This window comes from Pristis pectinata, chromosome 10 (assembly GCF_009764475.1).
Source record: "Pristis pectinata isolate sPriPec2 chromosome 10, sPriPec2.1.pri, whole genome shotgun sequence".
Taxonomy (NCBI): Eukaryota; Metazoa; Chordata; class Chondrichthyes; order Rhinopristiformes; family Pristidae; genus Pristis; species Pristis pectinata.
Window position 1 is genome coordinate 83,996,516 of NC_067414.1, and position 16,095 is coordinate 84,012,610.

The 16,095-nt window shown below is 41.2% G+C and overlaps 1 protein-coding gene across 1 annotated transcript in view; it reads left to right on the forward strand.

Moving 5' to 3' along the window:
* The first annotated feature begins 297 nt into the window (after nt 1–297).
* The window catches only part of LOC127575509 (uncharacterized), a 35,816-nt gene continuing 20,018 nt past the window's right edge, over nt 298–16,095 (forward strand). The window contains exons 1-6 of the mRNA XM_052025442.1: nt 298–376; nt 1,422–1,573; nt 4,252–4,452; nt 7,217–7,341; nt 7,745–7,973; nt 15,448–15,650. Coding sequence (XP_051881402.1) covers nt 298–376; nt 1,422–1,573; nt 4,252–4,452; nt 7,217–7,341; nt 7,745–7,973; nt 15,448–15,650 — 989 coding nt within the window. The remainder of the gene's footprint in view (nt 377–1,421; nt 1,574–4,251; nt 4,453–7,216; nt 7,342–7,744; nt 7,974–15,447; nt 15,651–16,095) is intronic.

Genomic DNA, 16,095 nt, shown 5'->3' on the forward strand with positions numbered 1-16,095 from the left:
GTGAATGATAATCCTTCTACCAACTGTGCCAATTAATGTTGACACTCCCCACGAACGTTTATTCGCGGACCTGTCCACCAGCTGCACTCATTAAAGAACATGGCACTTTAGATAAGAGTTGGGGATATTTGTTTGAGAAATGAGAAGTGTCTGTAAATTATTGTGCACTCTTTGTGTTCACGATTATAGAAGGATCTCACCAAGTTCATGGAGTTCTCAGAAATCGAGAACCACGATGATTTCTATGTGAATGAAGACAGTTTCATTCACACCCAGGATCAGCGAGGGGTTTACGTGATGTATGATGTGGCATTGAAGGATTTAAAAGAGTTGGAAACCCAGCTGCTGCTGCTTGCAACCCAATATATTGAGAAAGGTAAGGTAATAAATTGTCATGTACATTCTCGTGCTATAACGTCTGCCACCCTGTCTCTCATGAACTTAGGATGTTCATGAGTTTGAGGAGGAAGGAGGAGGTACAAACTCTGTTTATCTTACTCCAAATGTAAATCATGTAGAGGCACCTTTGTGTCATCATGGGGTTTGAATCTCCTCAGAATCGAAAACTCATTCAGTTTCTGATGGGAGTTTCAGATTTCTCTAATGTTAGTGACTGGATGATTTTCTGTTCATCCCATGAATCGAATTTGTTCCCAGTGTCCACAAACAACCTGCTAGAGGAACTCAGTGGGTGGAGCACCATCTGTGGGAGGAAAGGAATTGTCAGTGGTTCAGGTCAAAACCCTGCAACAGGATTGCATCAATTTCTTTCCTCCCCCAGATGCTGCTCAGCCTGCTGAGTTCCCCCAGCAGATTGTTTGTTGCTCCAGATTCCAGCATCTGCAGTCTCTTGTGTCTCCATTGTTCCCAATGTCATCCCGTACGTGAGAAATTGCACACTGCCTGCTGTCGGCATCCTTTTCTCACGTTCACATAGAAAGCCCGTACATTTCAAATGATGCACAAAGTGAAGTTATTGTCCTGTTCCATGGGATTATATTGAAATGTCAGAACAAGTTAAGGTGGAAATACTGTGTTGCATAATCAAGCAGGACCTGTAATCTGGAAGTACTTGAGGATTTCAGTGAGTGTAAAATGGGGAACATTTAAAACAGTTTTTATTTCATTTAAATATTACTTTATTCACGAGATGTTAAAAGAAAGTGTTATTGTTACTCCATTTGCTGTAAGTTACCATGAGCTGAAACATAGAACTTAGAACATTACAGCGCAGTACAGGCCATTTGGCCCACGATGTTGTATCGACATTTTATCCTGCTCTAAGATCTATCTAACCCTTCCCTCCCACATAGCCTTCCATTTTTCTATCATTCATGTGCCTACCTAAGAGTCTCTTAAATGTCCCTACTGTATCTGCCTAAATGTCCCTAATGCATCTCTCCACGTGTCACTTTCTAAAGGTCAGCAAGCATGCCAGAAAGCTCCTTCTGCAGGAGGCACACCTTGTGGGGAGGTTGACCTCCCAGGCTGGGCTCGCCTCTCAGTGGATCGATTTGCAGTTTTGCTTGACCTATGGAGATGTGAAACAGCTTTTCAGGAGCACAAACGGCAGGTAAAAAGATGCATACCGTTCAGGGTTCAGAAAGAACAACCTTAATAAACTATTGGAGAAGATGAGATCAGAAGATTATGGGGAAAAAGATTGCAAATCATCCTTTGTGGTCTTTTCCCATTACTTGAGTAATTGACATTATGCAACTAACCAAGAGAAAAGAAATGTGGAAATCGGAAGTAAAGACATCTTTGTGAATGTTCTGTATTCTCTGCATGAAATATTGCATATCTCCAAATTCATCACAGGCAGTGAATATATATGAAGAGCTAAATCTGGTTGTCCAGATTTGTCTGGTTGTCTAGGTTGTCAAGAGCTAAATCTGGTTGTTCAAAGTCCAAACAAACAATGGAAGGATGATAAACACATCACAAACACATGCACATTGGCATGGAATTAATTTGATATATTGTGTGACTGTTATTCTTCAAACCTTTGTTTTGATTTTGAATGATTAGGTAAGGGTTTTGCTACATGGAGAGTAGTACTAGAAAGGTGACACGAACACAAGAAAATGATAGCAGGAGTGGGCCACTCAGCCCCTCAAACTGCCGCCGCTATTCAATATGATCATGGCTGGTCTGCCCAGGCCTCAACTCATTTTCTGTGCCGGTTCCACCAAGCCCTCGATTCTCAAACCTCCACAAAATTATCTATCTCCTCTTTAAGTACCTCCAGCATTCCGGCTCTACAACCCTCTGGGGTTCAGAATTTCAGAGATTCACCACCCTCTGCGAAAAGAAATTCATACATGGTTCACTTTTAAATGACAGGCTGATTCATGCAGACATGAAGCAGGAGAGAGAGTTTCTGATTTTTGGGATTAAGACCAGTTCTGGGGCAAGAGTGACCTGTTCAAAATGCACAAATTGCACTGCTATAAGACTATCTTTAAGGAGAGGTTCAGGGGTTAGCTGTGGAGTATTTAGACTAAATTGACACAGCACCAGGAGATAGCATTAGAGAAGAGGAACAGGGTGACAAAGGAGTGGGTGATTAGGTAGGTCTAGAAAGAAGACAGGACAGTCTTTGGAGGGGGAAAAGTAGGAAGGATTATGATAAAGACAAAAACAGGTTTAGAATGCATTTCAAAAAATAAATCTGTACTGGCTCTCCTAGGCTAATTCTTGGGATGAGAAGTTATCCTATCACAAATGGCTAAGAAAGTTAGACCTGTATTCTTTGGAGTTTAGAAGAATGGGGAGTGATCTTATTGAAACACAGGGCATGACAAGGTAGATGCTGAGATGTTTCCACTAATGGGAGAGTCTTAAAGGGATTAGGGGTGGTCATTTAAAATTGAGGTGCATAGGAATTTCTTCTAGCAGAACGTGGTGAACCTTTGGAATTATCTACCCTGGAGAGTTATGGAGGTTAGTTCACTAGGGGTATTTAAAGAGGTAGGTACATTTTTGAAAGATCAGGGAATTGAAGGTTATGGGGATCTGGCACAGAAGAGACGAGGCCTGGGCAGGTCGGCCAGGATCATATTGAATGGTAGGGCAGGGTTGAGGTGGCTGCCTCTTGATCCTGTTTTGTTGTGATCTTGTGTTTGTTTCTCCTTTACCAATTTGAGCTCCTACAAGTGCACGTTAATGGTTTTCCTGATTATTGCTTCCAAAATCTCCCCCAGTCCAGGTGAAACCGGCAGGCTGTAATTGCCTTGCATGTTGTTGCAGCCTTTTTTGAACAAGGATGTTATATTTATCATTTTCCAGTCCCGTGGCCTCTCTAGGGGGGGATTGGAAGATTATGTCAAGCCCTCCTGTAACTTCTGTCCCATCTCAAGTAACTTAGGATGTATCTCACCTGGACCTGGTGACGTGTTTACCTTCAGCATAGCCAGACTTCCGACCACTTCACTCTGTCTCAGTTTCACTCCATCCTTCCACAGAGATTTTGGTGCATTCTTTTTCTTGGTAAAGTCTAATAGAAAGCATTCAGTTGATATTCCAACTATGAGTTCTGCCTCTATTCATTGAGCACCTTCTTTATCCCAAATAGTCATGGAGAATGTTAATAGGTACTTGGAGAAGTTTGAGTTAATGAAGGAGAGCTAGCAAGGGACTTGCTGAAGGCAAATTGTGTTCAACTCCTTTGATTAGGGAACAGAGAAGGTTGATAAAGATAACAGGTATAGATTTTCAATTCTGAACAAAAAACAGCATTCCATGTACAAATTCTAAGACCACCGCTTTCATATGAAAAGGACCTTCACCTGGGATAGGAGGCTTTTCAACAAACCAGTGGTCTAATATTGATGAGCGATGAGAATAAAAATCATAACCTACAAATTAGTATTGGTTACCGTCTCGGTAGCACTAGCGAATTCCAGCCAGCTTTGTTATTCCTGCTGGCTGGAGCGTCATTCCCATCAGCCATGATGTCCTCCTTGGCAGTCATGAAGTTCCTGATATCTGTGACATCACTTCCAGGTGGGAGGTCTAACATGGCTGAGCTGTTGTGGCCCAAGCTTCCTGTACAGCACTCCATGGTGTTTGCTCCTCTCTACCTTAAATTCTAGGCTGTGGCTCAGGGTCTTGGTGTATTGGACTTTGTGCTGGGTGGTTACCAATGGTGAAGTGTACATTGTCACCACGCTCAGATAAGAGGGCAGATTGAACTGCCAGAATAGACTATCATAACTGTACACTTCCTTCTGAATGATTTCTACACAGCTCCTGGATGGTTATTTTGAAGCCTATCAGCATGTCTTTGATGTGGAGGACCGCTTTGCATTGGCCCAGGTTATCACAGATATCATGTACCAACGTCCACGGTTTAACCTGAGCAATGAGTACTTTGTACAGACATATCAAGCTGAATGTACCTGCCTGAACCTTCAGTCACAACTTATAACAGACATTTTGAACAAACAGGTGTGTTTAAGAGGCAACTGTTAAACCTAAGAGCTGTAATATCAGTAATAAGCATGCTTGTTATATTGGAATGTACTTTAAACAGAGTATATTGAAATGCTTTGAGTTACGGAGTATGCTGATGCACTGACAAATTGCACTTAAAGGTAGCAGTGCATCAGACTTTGTGTACTATAGGATTAAAGTAACTCCTATAGTACATGATGTATCAGTAAGTGAGCTGCTGACTGCAAGTGTCAGATTGAATGACATTCTGTCACCATTTTTGCACTGTTGTTGCTGAGCCAGTGGCTGCAGGGGTCGGAGAGGCCCACTCCTCCTCCTAATTTGTGGGTGCGTATGTTTGAATTTCATAGGTCATGAGCTCCTGTTTAAACCAGCAAATGCTCAGTACAGGCAGCGTGCACCTCCAAAGGGAGATGCTTTGAGGTCGGAACCAGTGGTAGAAGTCACTCCACAAGGCTCGAAGAGTCATTGGAAGCCATGACCTGAGGCTTGACGGGGTGAGAGCAGGCACCCAGATTTTCTGACATTGTACTGACTGTTTTGGTTGATGGAGAAGAGGAGAGCCTCTTCTATAAACCGGGACTAGTAAGCCCTCCAAACAAATGTTGGAACAATAGAGAGAGAGGATGGCCATGGAGATAATGCAAAGAATCCAGTTGCAACAGGCGATGTAGGAAAAATATTAATGATTTTTCTTTAATTGACTAAACGTATCTCCAAATCCCATCTCCTACCGACAGCACAACTAGTCCATGCTAATTGAATTACTCACCAAACAACAACCTCTAGCAAGCAGAACTGGGGCAAATCATTTAGGATCACATCAGGCCCAGACACTTAACATTTCTATTCACTGCTCTAGTTGTTTATCATCTCAGTCCTCCATCTCTCTCATTCTGACTTCACTGTCCTGTGCCTTCTCCATGGATTCAATGAATCTCAGTGTCATTCATTATCTTATGACTAAGAACATGAATGCTTTGGAAGTCATTCAAGTGGGAGGAGTGAAGGGGAATTTAGCTGTGTTAGGAGTCAGAATACTCCGAAGGACAGATACTTCTCTGTACAGCTGCAAAATTAATATTCTTTTGGGAAGACTCAACATAGATACAGGGAAGTCATTTTGAAAAATCTGTTTGAGGTTGTGATTAGCAGAACAGATAAGGGGAAACCAGTTAATATGTGGATTTTCCAGTCTTTAATAAAGTGTCATGAAAGAGGTTCTTAAAAACATTAGAGCCCCCTTGGTTGGTGGTACTATACTGGTGTGGATTGTGGATTTGTTAATGCACAGAAAAAAGAGAATAGAAATTAGTGGATCTTTTTCAGATTATGATGCTGAGGGATTGGTGCTGGGAACCCAACTGTTCACAACTGATGTCAGTGATTTGGACGAGGAGACCAGGTGCAATATATAAAAGTTTGCTGATTATACAAAGCTGGGTGGGAAAATGGATTGTGAGGAAGATCAGAGAGAGGTTTCAGAGTGATCTAGAAAAGTTATGTCAATGGATGAGGACAGAACAGATGAAATATAATATGAAGAAATTAGAAAAAATAGAAGCAGAGTATTTATTAAGTGGTGAGAAATTGAAGAGTTTTGGCATTCAGAGGGACCTGGGTGTTTGTGAATCACTGAAAGATAAGCAATTAGGAAGACCATGGGTAGTATGTTGTACTCAAATCCCAATACAATCAAGGCCAAGTGTAAGGAAATCCTACTGTATTTAAATGGTGAGATCACAGCTGTAATGTCTGCAGGTATGGTTTCCCCATTTAATAAAGGAGATGCTTGTGATATAAGGAGTATAGGAAGATAAATATTTGTGAATGAGCTGGGGGAGGGGGCATTGTCCTGAGGCAAAATTAAACAGTCTGGGCCCATACTATCTAGATTTTAGAATAAGTGGAAATCTCATTGAAACATTACGGGGCTTGACTGGGTAGATGCAAGGTTCATGTCTCCTGTGGCTGAGGTGTCGAAAACCGGGGGTCACAGTCTCAAAATAATCAGTTGACCATTCAGGAATGAGATGAGAAAAATATTTCTTTACCCAAAGGGTCACAAGTCTTTAGAATTTTCTACCCAAGAGGGCTGTGGTGGCTCAGTCACTGAGCATATGCAAGATAGAGATCTTTGAATACTAAGAAAATCTGATGAGGGATATGTAGAATTAGTACAGAGAGCTGAGGTAGATGTTGAGCCATGATCTCACTGAATGGTGGAGCAGGTGTGCATACCCAGATTCTACCACTCACCTACACACTGGGGACAGTTTTATCGTGGACAATTAACCTATCAACCTTCACATCTTTAGGATGTGGAAGGAAACTGGAGCATCCAAGGGAAATCTACGTGGTCACATGGAGAATGTACAAACTCTACACAGATAGTACCAGAGGTCAGGATTGAACCTGGGTCACTGCAGCTGTGAGGCAACAGCTCTTACCAGCTGTACCACTTTGCCATCCCTTCTTCCAGCTATAATGACCTGAAACACGAACTCTGTTCTCCCCTCAGGTGCTGCCTGACTTGTGGAGAGTTTCCTATCTTCTATTTTCATTTTGGATTTCCAGCATTCAGTATGTTGCTTTTGTATTTGACTCAGGATATTTCACATATTTGAAATGCTGATTGAGAGATGGAGTTGGGTGGGAGGTGACTTTGTATGTCATATATCATTTGGGTTAAATCACCTGTTTCTATGCAGTGAACACTGAGTAATGCTGAAATATTATTTCTTAACAACACGTGCAGATAGATGATCAGCGAGAATATGTACAGAGGATTTGGAGGGACAGCAATCTGATGGAGATGGGTATTGAATTTGGTTTACCACTTAATGTCATTTCTAAGCAACCAGTTGCCATTAACAACAGTTGGTAAGGAAATAATTCCTGATGTATCATGTTTAATTGATTGTGATAAATGGTGTCTCTTTTCTATCATTCGTGGAGTAGTTGTAACTGTTTGTAAGAGCAGCAATAGATAATTCAATTTGTCTCTTTAAGCTAATCTCAGCAGCTTTAATTCATCTGCATTCATTGTAATACCAGATCCAGATTTGATAAATCTTTAAATTAATTTTGGATAATATTTGAAAATGCATTAAAAAGCAGAAGATGGGTTAACCACACAAAGATAGGACTGGTGAATGCTATGGATCTTTTGGTGTTACAGTAGTAGTTAAGAGCTATATTTTTGTACATTATTGACCAAATTAAATTGCTCTGTGAAATATCTAGCAGTAAGGAAGCATTACCCACCTTTTTGTTTTGCTTTCAGTCCTGCCTTGAAAAAGATTTACTTACTAGAATTCCATCCATCACTGGGGATGGCTGCCCGCGTTCGACAGACGTTGGAATATGCCTACTGCGAGCTCTGTCACACTTACAGACCAAAGACGGCCGACGAGTGCATCGGCCTGGAGAAGCAAGTCCTTAACCTGGCGATAGGAAAGTGGGCAGCTATGGAAACGCCCGAGTCATCCTATAGCCTCCAAGTTCAGAGGGATGTAGGTATACCAAGGAGGGAAGGTGGGGTTATCATTGGGGTCGAGAAACAGATTAGCTTTTACGTGCAGAAAGCTGGAGGAGGAAAGGAGGTTTTTGCTACAGCTATGCAAAGCATTAGTTAGACCAACCTAGACTGCAGGGTACGACTCTGGGCAAAGCACCTTAGACATTGTTCTTGGAAGGTGTGTTCTTCAGATAACCGGAATGTTGCCTGGCTTCCAAGGGTTAAGCTATAAGGAGAAATTATATAAATTTCTAAAAGTCATATATTTTCTGGAATATGGAAGTTAAAGAGTAACATGACTGAGATTTGTAGGATTTTGAAAGGGATTTATAGAGTATTTGGAGATGAGCATTTCTTGCCTCTTCTCACTAGCCCTCCCCTTTCCCAAAGGAGACTGGAACAAGTGAATATAATGATATCCGAGCAGAACCATTCAGAAAGGGGTGGTTGGTGGGAATTCTCTCCCACAGATGAGTTCAAATCTGAGATAGATTTTTGTTGGCCAAGGATATCTGGGGAGATGGAACTAAGGTGGATAATGGAGTTGGAATCTTTTTTAGACAACCGCTTGGGATTGAAGATTGCTTGCTTCCATTTCGGCTCTGGGTTCTGAGGTGGGGGTTGTGTCCAATGTTGGACCTGCAGACACTGCTGCAGGTGGGACAATAGATGCTTGATAAGGCGGGTGGATGTTGGAGGTGGTATTGTACCCTTTCTTCTCGAACCTTTACACTAGGCTTTTGCACTTCTCTGATGAGGAGGCTCAGGTTCTCAGAGGCATCACAGATGCTCCTTCTCCATTTTAATTGGTCATAGGCCAGGGATTCACCAAGGCGGTGAGGTGTTATATTTCTTCAAGGAGATTTTAAGAGTGTCCATAGAACCATAGGACACTACAGCACAGAAAACAGGCCATTCGGCCCTTCTAGTCTGTGCGGAAACGTTATTCCGCTAGTCCCATTTACCTGCACCCAGTCTATAACCCTCCAGACCTCTCCCGTCCATGTATCTATCCAATTTATTCTTAAAACTCAAGAGTGAGCCCACATTTACTACATCAGATGGCAGCCCATTCCATTCTCCCACCACTCTTTGAGTGAAGAAGTTCCCCCTAATGTTCCTCCTAAACCTTTCCCCTTTCACCCTAAAGCCATGTCCTCTTGTACTTATCTCTCCTAATCTAGGTGGAAAGAGCCTACTCGCATTAACTCTGTCTATACCCCTCATAATTTTGTAAACCTCTATCAAATCTCCCCTCATTCTTCTGCGCTCCAAGGAATAAAATCCTAACCTGTTCAATCTTTCCTTGAAGTATTTCCGCTGTCCACCTGGTAATTTCTTGTTGTGGCAAAGCCTGCAGCAGAGCGTCTATTTCAGGAGTGTGTTATCAGGCTTGTGAATGACATGACCAACCTATTGGAACGAACTGAGTTTAATTATAACTGTGATGTTGGCTTGGGAGAAGAGACTATTAGTTTGTCTATCCAGCCAATGAACTTGGCAGATTTTGAAGAGACACTGTTGGTGGTATCTGCCCAGTGCTTTGAGGTGCCTGATGTAGGTAGTCCACATTCTTAGAAGTGTAGGGGAGGGCAGGGATCACAGTAGACTTTGAGCTTTGTGCCAGGTTTGAGATCTTGATCTTTCCTAGATAGCCAAGGGCTGTGGTGGTGCAGCTGAGGTCACCGTATTAATGGAGGTGGAGTACAGATTTAGTAGTACAGGGTGCTGAAGGAGTTGTATTACCTGCTTTCCTGCCAATGTTATGTATAAATCTGTACTGCCAAGTGGAAATGCAAATTTTAAAACATCTTGCTTAACAAACTGCTGTATTTAGTATATATGTAATATTTGTAACTGTAAATGCAGTGAGTTTTGTTCAGTGACATAGGAGGAAAATGACAGCTGGGAGTAGATAACCAGCTGTTAGCACTGCCAAGGACGTTGGATAATCTATCACATTCTGACAATGCAGCACCAGTGGTTTAATCAGTCATTCAACACCTAAGAGTGTTTTGCTGCCTTGAGAAATCTTCCAATTTTTTTCAACATGATATGATTAAATAGAAAGATTTGAATTTATTTAATATTCTTTCACAATCTTAGGACGTCCCAAAGCACTTTACTGTTGATGAAATACTTTCAAAGCACAATGACCATTATAATATTGAAAATGCAACAACCGATTTGTGTACAAACAGTGATAGAACAAAGACCTTTTAATGATGATTTAGTAATAAATAATGTCCAGGTCAACCAGAGATGCATCCCTTGCTGTTCTTGAAAAGGGGATCTTTTATGCCCATGTGAGAGTAGATAGGACCTGTGTTTAACATCTCATCAAAAGAATGGCACCTCTGACAGAGTAGCTACTAACTCAGTGCTCCACTGAAGTGTCACCCCGAATTTCCCTGCAGAGGTCTTTCGAGTGTGCCTTGAATAAGTAACCTGACCCACCAAGAATTCTACCAACCAGATGTGGCTGATATAATTTGGTCTCGTTTACCATTTTGGAACTTTTCTATTGGAATTAATGTTTTACTGTTAAGGCATTGTGTATTCAAGAAAGCAAGCAGTGAAGTTTTTTTTTGACTGCCTACATTATTTCAACACAATTTTCCCAAAATAAACTAATCCAATACCAGGGTTTGAGGAATTCATAGTGCAAATTATGTCCAGCACAAATTGAGTTTTTATATTTTTTGTTTCTTGTTTAGCTTGCACAAGTCTTTAAAAAAAATCTATTGTACTCAAAGCCCGCCCTACCCTTGAATGTGATCATCTCCCCCAGATTGAATTAATCATCATGGTGGGATTTTGCTCATTGGTCCTGTTTTTAATTTTTCAAGGAGATTCTTACATTTCTTGTTTTAGGTGGAAGGGTGTGATTAGGCAGATCTTGAGATCTTTTTGCCCCTAATTTGGTAAGAAATAGTCTACTGTATACCAGTTTAACTAGTAAATGGTTATAGAATCATAGAATAGTATAACACAGCCCTTCAGCCCAGCAAATCCATGCTGATCATTTAGCCTATCTATACTAATCCCATTTGCCCACACTACGTCCATATCCTTTGCCTTGCCTATTTAAGTAACTGTCTAAATGTCCCTTAAACATAGCGATTGTATCTGACTGCCCCGACTCCTCTGGCAGTGAGTTTCAGATATCCTCCCATTTAAACCTCCTTTCCTTCACCTTAAACCTATGCCATCTCTTTGATACTCCTATCATGGGAAAACGATTCTATCTACCCTATCTATGCCCCCTATAATGTTATATACCTCTATCAGGTTACCCTTCGGTCTTCTTCACTCCAGGGACAACAAACCCAGCCTATGCATAACTGAAGTCCTTCAATCCAGTGAACAGCATGGTGAACCTCCTTTGTACTCACAGTGCAACCACATTCATCCTATAGTGTGACGACCAGAACTGCACTGATACTCCAAGTGTGGTCTAACCAGTGTTTTGTAAAGTTGCAGCATAACATCCCAACTTTTATATGGTAAGCCCTGACCTATGAAGACAAGCCTGTCATTTGTCTTCTATCTACCTATGTTGCCACTCTCAGGAAACTATGGACTTGAATCCCAAGGTCCCTTTGTTCATCAAAACTCCTTAGTTCCTTATCATTTACTGTACATGTCCTAACTTTATTGGACTTCCCAAGATACATCACCTCACACTTCTTGGGATTAAATTCCATCTGCCAGCGCTCTGCCTAACTTTGCATCTGATCTAAATATTGCTGCAGATTTAGATGGCCTTCCTTACTATCCACACACCACCAACTTTCATGTTATCTGCAGACATACTAATCATTCCTACTACATTAATATCCAAGCTATTAGTATATACCACAAACAACCAGGGTCCCAGCAGTGATCCCTGCAATACACCACTGGTCACAGACTTCCAATCAGAAGAGCACCCTGCTAACACCACCCTTTGCCTTCTATCGCCAACCAATTTTGGATCCAATTAGCCAGTTCACCTTGAATTCCATGTGCCTTAACCTTCTGGACCAGCCTACCATACAGGACCTTGTCAGATGCCTTACTAAAGTCCATGTGGACAATGTTTACCACCCTGCCTTCGTCAGCCTTTTTAATTACTTCCTTTTAAAAAATACTCAGTTAAATTAGTGAGGCAGGATTTCCCATACACATAAAGCCTTGCTGACTATCCCTGATCAGCCCCTGCCTTAATTTTCCCCAATAATTTCCCCGCTCACCAGCCTGTAGTTACCTGGGTTATCTCTGCTGCCCTCCTTAAATTAAGGCACAACATTAACCATCCTCCAGTCTTCAGTCTTCTGGCACCTCACCTGTGGCTAATGAAGACGCAAAAACCCCTGTCAGGGCCTCAGCTATCTGCATCCTTGTTTCCCATAGAAACCTGGCGTAGATCTCATCCAGCCCTGGGGATTTATCAACCCTTATGGATCCCATAACATCTAACGCCGCCTCCGTCTTAATACTGATCTGCTCTAGATTATCCACATACCTCTCTTTGAATCCACTATCTTCCATGTCCTTCTCCTGGTGAGAATTACTCATTTAGGGCCTTGCCTACGTTGCCTGGCTCCACACATTGATTACCCCTTTGGTCCCTTAGGGCATCTATTCCTTCCCTGGCTCCCCTCTTGTTCTATAAAAAGCTTTGAAAGCATTTTCAGTGTTTAGTGGTGTTACTCACAGGTGGTGTACTGGCATTCTGATTAAAATGCTTACGTTTTGATAAATCCATTTTCAACTAATTAATCAAACTGTCCTGTTAACATTTGTGAATACATCAAGGATTGTTCTTAATGCAAAAAGCTATGCAAACATTGTCTGATTACTCTGGTTAATAGCAGACTTTGCATTCAATAATATGCATGAAATTTTAGCAAAAACTTGAGAGGGTGAAAACCAATTCTTCAAAACTAAAGCAGCTTTGATTACAGTTTCACCTTGGATTACTGGTTGTGCCCAAACAAAACAAAATCAAGGCCAATGGTTACTGACAGTCTGCACTAGGTCACCTGACAGGAAAATCCAGCTTCCTCGGGAAATGATGGTGCTGTTTCACCAATTAAACTGTTCAGTATATTATCCATTTCACAACAGATTGCAAGACTATTTCACAGGATAGTAACGTCATCCAACAGAGTATGTTATAATAGTGCTGTAGAAAGGTAGAGAACTACTATCATGCTCACTTTCAATTGGATGTAGGCCAGACAGAAATGTTTCACATGTGCTGCCCGAATGGTTGGAAGTGAGCCTGTGACTTGTCTACTCCCATTCTGCCTCCTGTCTACCACCTGCAATATTAATCTGCAGGGTTTTTTGCAGGTGACCAAGACAGATGTCCAAAGCAGGAGCTGCCAAAGTGGGCCACTGTTATGTTGAGGTTCTTTTCATGGCTGCCAAAGCCAGGAAGCTGGGTAGAAAGAGGGCAGCAGTTGGAGGGTACAAGGAACCCATAAGGCATGCAGACAAGTTGAAAAGTATCTTAGACAAAATTAAGAATGAATGGGAAAGTGAACTCCAGACATCTTTACCTACAGACACTTGGAAGAAAATTCTTCATTTAGTTAATACATCTTCAATGTGTGCCAGACACTCGTTGATACAGTTTAAGGTAGTCCACAGGACCCATATGTCCAAAGATAAGTTAGCTCGTTTTTATAACCATATAAATCCTATTTGTGATAGATGTAAACCGAATGTGGCTTCTTTGACACATATGTTTTGGTCCTGTCCTCTTCTGGAAAAATATTGGAAAGACATTTTTAACATTATTTCAAACATATTGCAGATTGATTTACAACCCCACCCTATCACTGCAATTTTTGGATCACCAAGGATAGAGTCTGGTCATTTATCTGCTTCTGCTAACCGTATGATTGCTTTTGTTACATTAATGGCCAAACGATCCATTTTGCTTAAATGGAAGGATCCAATACCCCCTACTACTACTCAATGTTTTCTCAAACTATATCATGTTTAAACTTGGAAAAAATTAGGAGTGGCACTGTTGATCCTTCGCTTAAATTTGAAGATATTTGGAGTCCATTTATTCAATATTTTCACATGATGTAGATCCCCTTTCAATAACTTTCCAACTTGGAGGAATGGACTTGATGACATAATATTGCTGTTTCTACTGAGAAATTTTAGCCCAGTTTTTTTTTTCTTTTTTTTTGTTGTTTGCTTTTTTAAAAAAATTTTTTTTTGTTTAGTTTAGTTTATACTGTTTACAATTTTTCTTACTGATTTGTTTTTTTTTTATTTATATAATAAATATTTTTCTTTCTTTTATATTATATTCATTTACTAAGAGATCATTGGATCTACAGATTTTTTTATTTTATTGTTCTTTATGATTATCTATGCTATGATTGTTATCCTGATCTCTTTGTATTACATGTATAAATATTGATGTTATATATCAATCTGTATTAATTTGAAAACTAATAAAAAGATTGAAAAAGAAAGAAAGAAAATTATGGATAGCAAGGATAGGAAAACAATCTTGCTTAAATGGTGGACACTAATTAATTGTGTGCAAAGGGAAGTTGGTATGTTGGTCCATGAGATACAGAAAGTAATCAGGTGAATACCACAAGGAATTAGGAAGGCATCTGTTGCATGGGTGATGGAGAATATTAGAAGTTTTGCTGCAGTTGCATGGAACTTTGGTGAGGCCATACCTGGACTCCTGTGTGTGGTTTAGGTCTCCAGAATCCAGTGTTGATTCATTAGGCTGGGTCTGGGATGAAGGGATTATGTAATGAGGATAAACTAAGTGAGATTGTCATTGGTTCACCAGAGTTTAGAGAAATGAGAGATGTTCTCATCAAGATGGGTAAGATTCTGAGCCTGATAGGCTGGATGCCAATTGGCTGCTTCCATTGTTTGGAGAATCTGGAACTAGTCTCAGAATAAGGGTTTACCCAGTTAGGGCAAGGATATTGAGCAACTTCGTCATTCAGAGGGATGCACATCTTTGGAATTCTCAACCCCAGAGGCAGATGGACACTTAGTCATTAGATATGAGCAAGACAGAGAGTGATAGATTTTTGGATTCTAAGACAATTGAGGGGCACAGTGGTCAGGCGAGAAAGTGGATGAGGTATAAGAAAGGCCAAGACTTTGAATGGCAGATCAGGTTCAAGGAGCATTATGGCCAATTCGTATTCCTATTCCTTCTGTTCCTTTCCCATGTGCTGCCAATTTTTGATGGATTGGTCCTTTAGACTCTTTAGACTCCTGTTATCACCTGGTTTTGGAATGTCCTGTAATTGAGACCTAGAAGTCTAGGCCAAGGGGTATATTTCCCCTGAAACTGGTGTGGAGTTAAATTCAATTCTAAAATTCAAATACAATTGGCGGACTTGGTTCTTTTTAAGTTGATGGTATTCAATGTGACTTTGACCTAATCCTGTGCTGTCATTGAGCTGATCTTGTTGCTGTTCCAGTTGTTTTCAGGTGTGTTTATTGAAGATCCACTCTTCGTCAGAGATGTCGGGCTTTCCTTTATAGAAGCTGCAGAAGAGGGTGAAAGTAGACCAGGAGCAGAGAAACAAGCCTTTGTGCTGCACGCTTTCTGCAGGCTGCTGGAGATTATCACACTGCGCCATCGTTTGATGGAAACTGCCTCTGATGCTGCCCTGTTAGCTCAGTGAGTGCCTCCGGCCTGTCCTCATTTCACAAGTGATTTTACAGTCTCCTCTTTCGCCCTCTTTCCCATGACATTCTCTGTCCAAGCAGCAAACCTGTTTCCTGGCTTGTATTCAGTGCCAGGCACACATTGGATAACAAGTCTTAAAAAGACTGTTGTAAGGCTGGCCCACTGCTTTTTGTTTCATTTTCCTTAATTACTAAACCAGTCAACACGGTTTAAAAAGTCCCTCCTTATTACTGAATGATGTAAGTGAGAATTAACTTATTGTAGCCGATCGCGGTGCGCTACGGAAAAACGACGCGGAGGCAGAGAGAGCTTATACTCAAGAGTCCTGGAGGTCTTTAGGGGTGCAGGCCGGCGTGGGACCATGCCTAGAGGTCAGGACCGGTGCCAGGGTCCCTACCTTGTCCCGCAGCCTTGTCAGCACTTCTGCCGGAGTTTC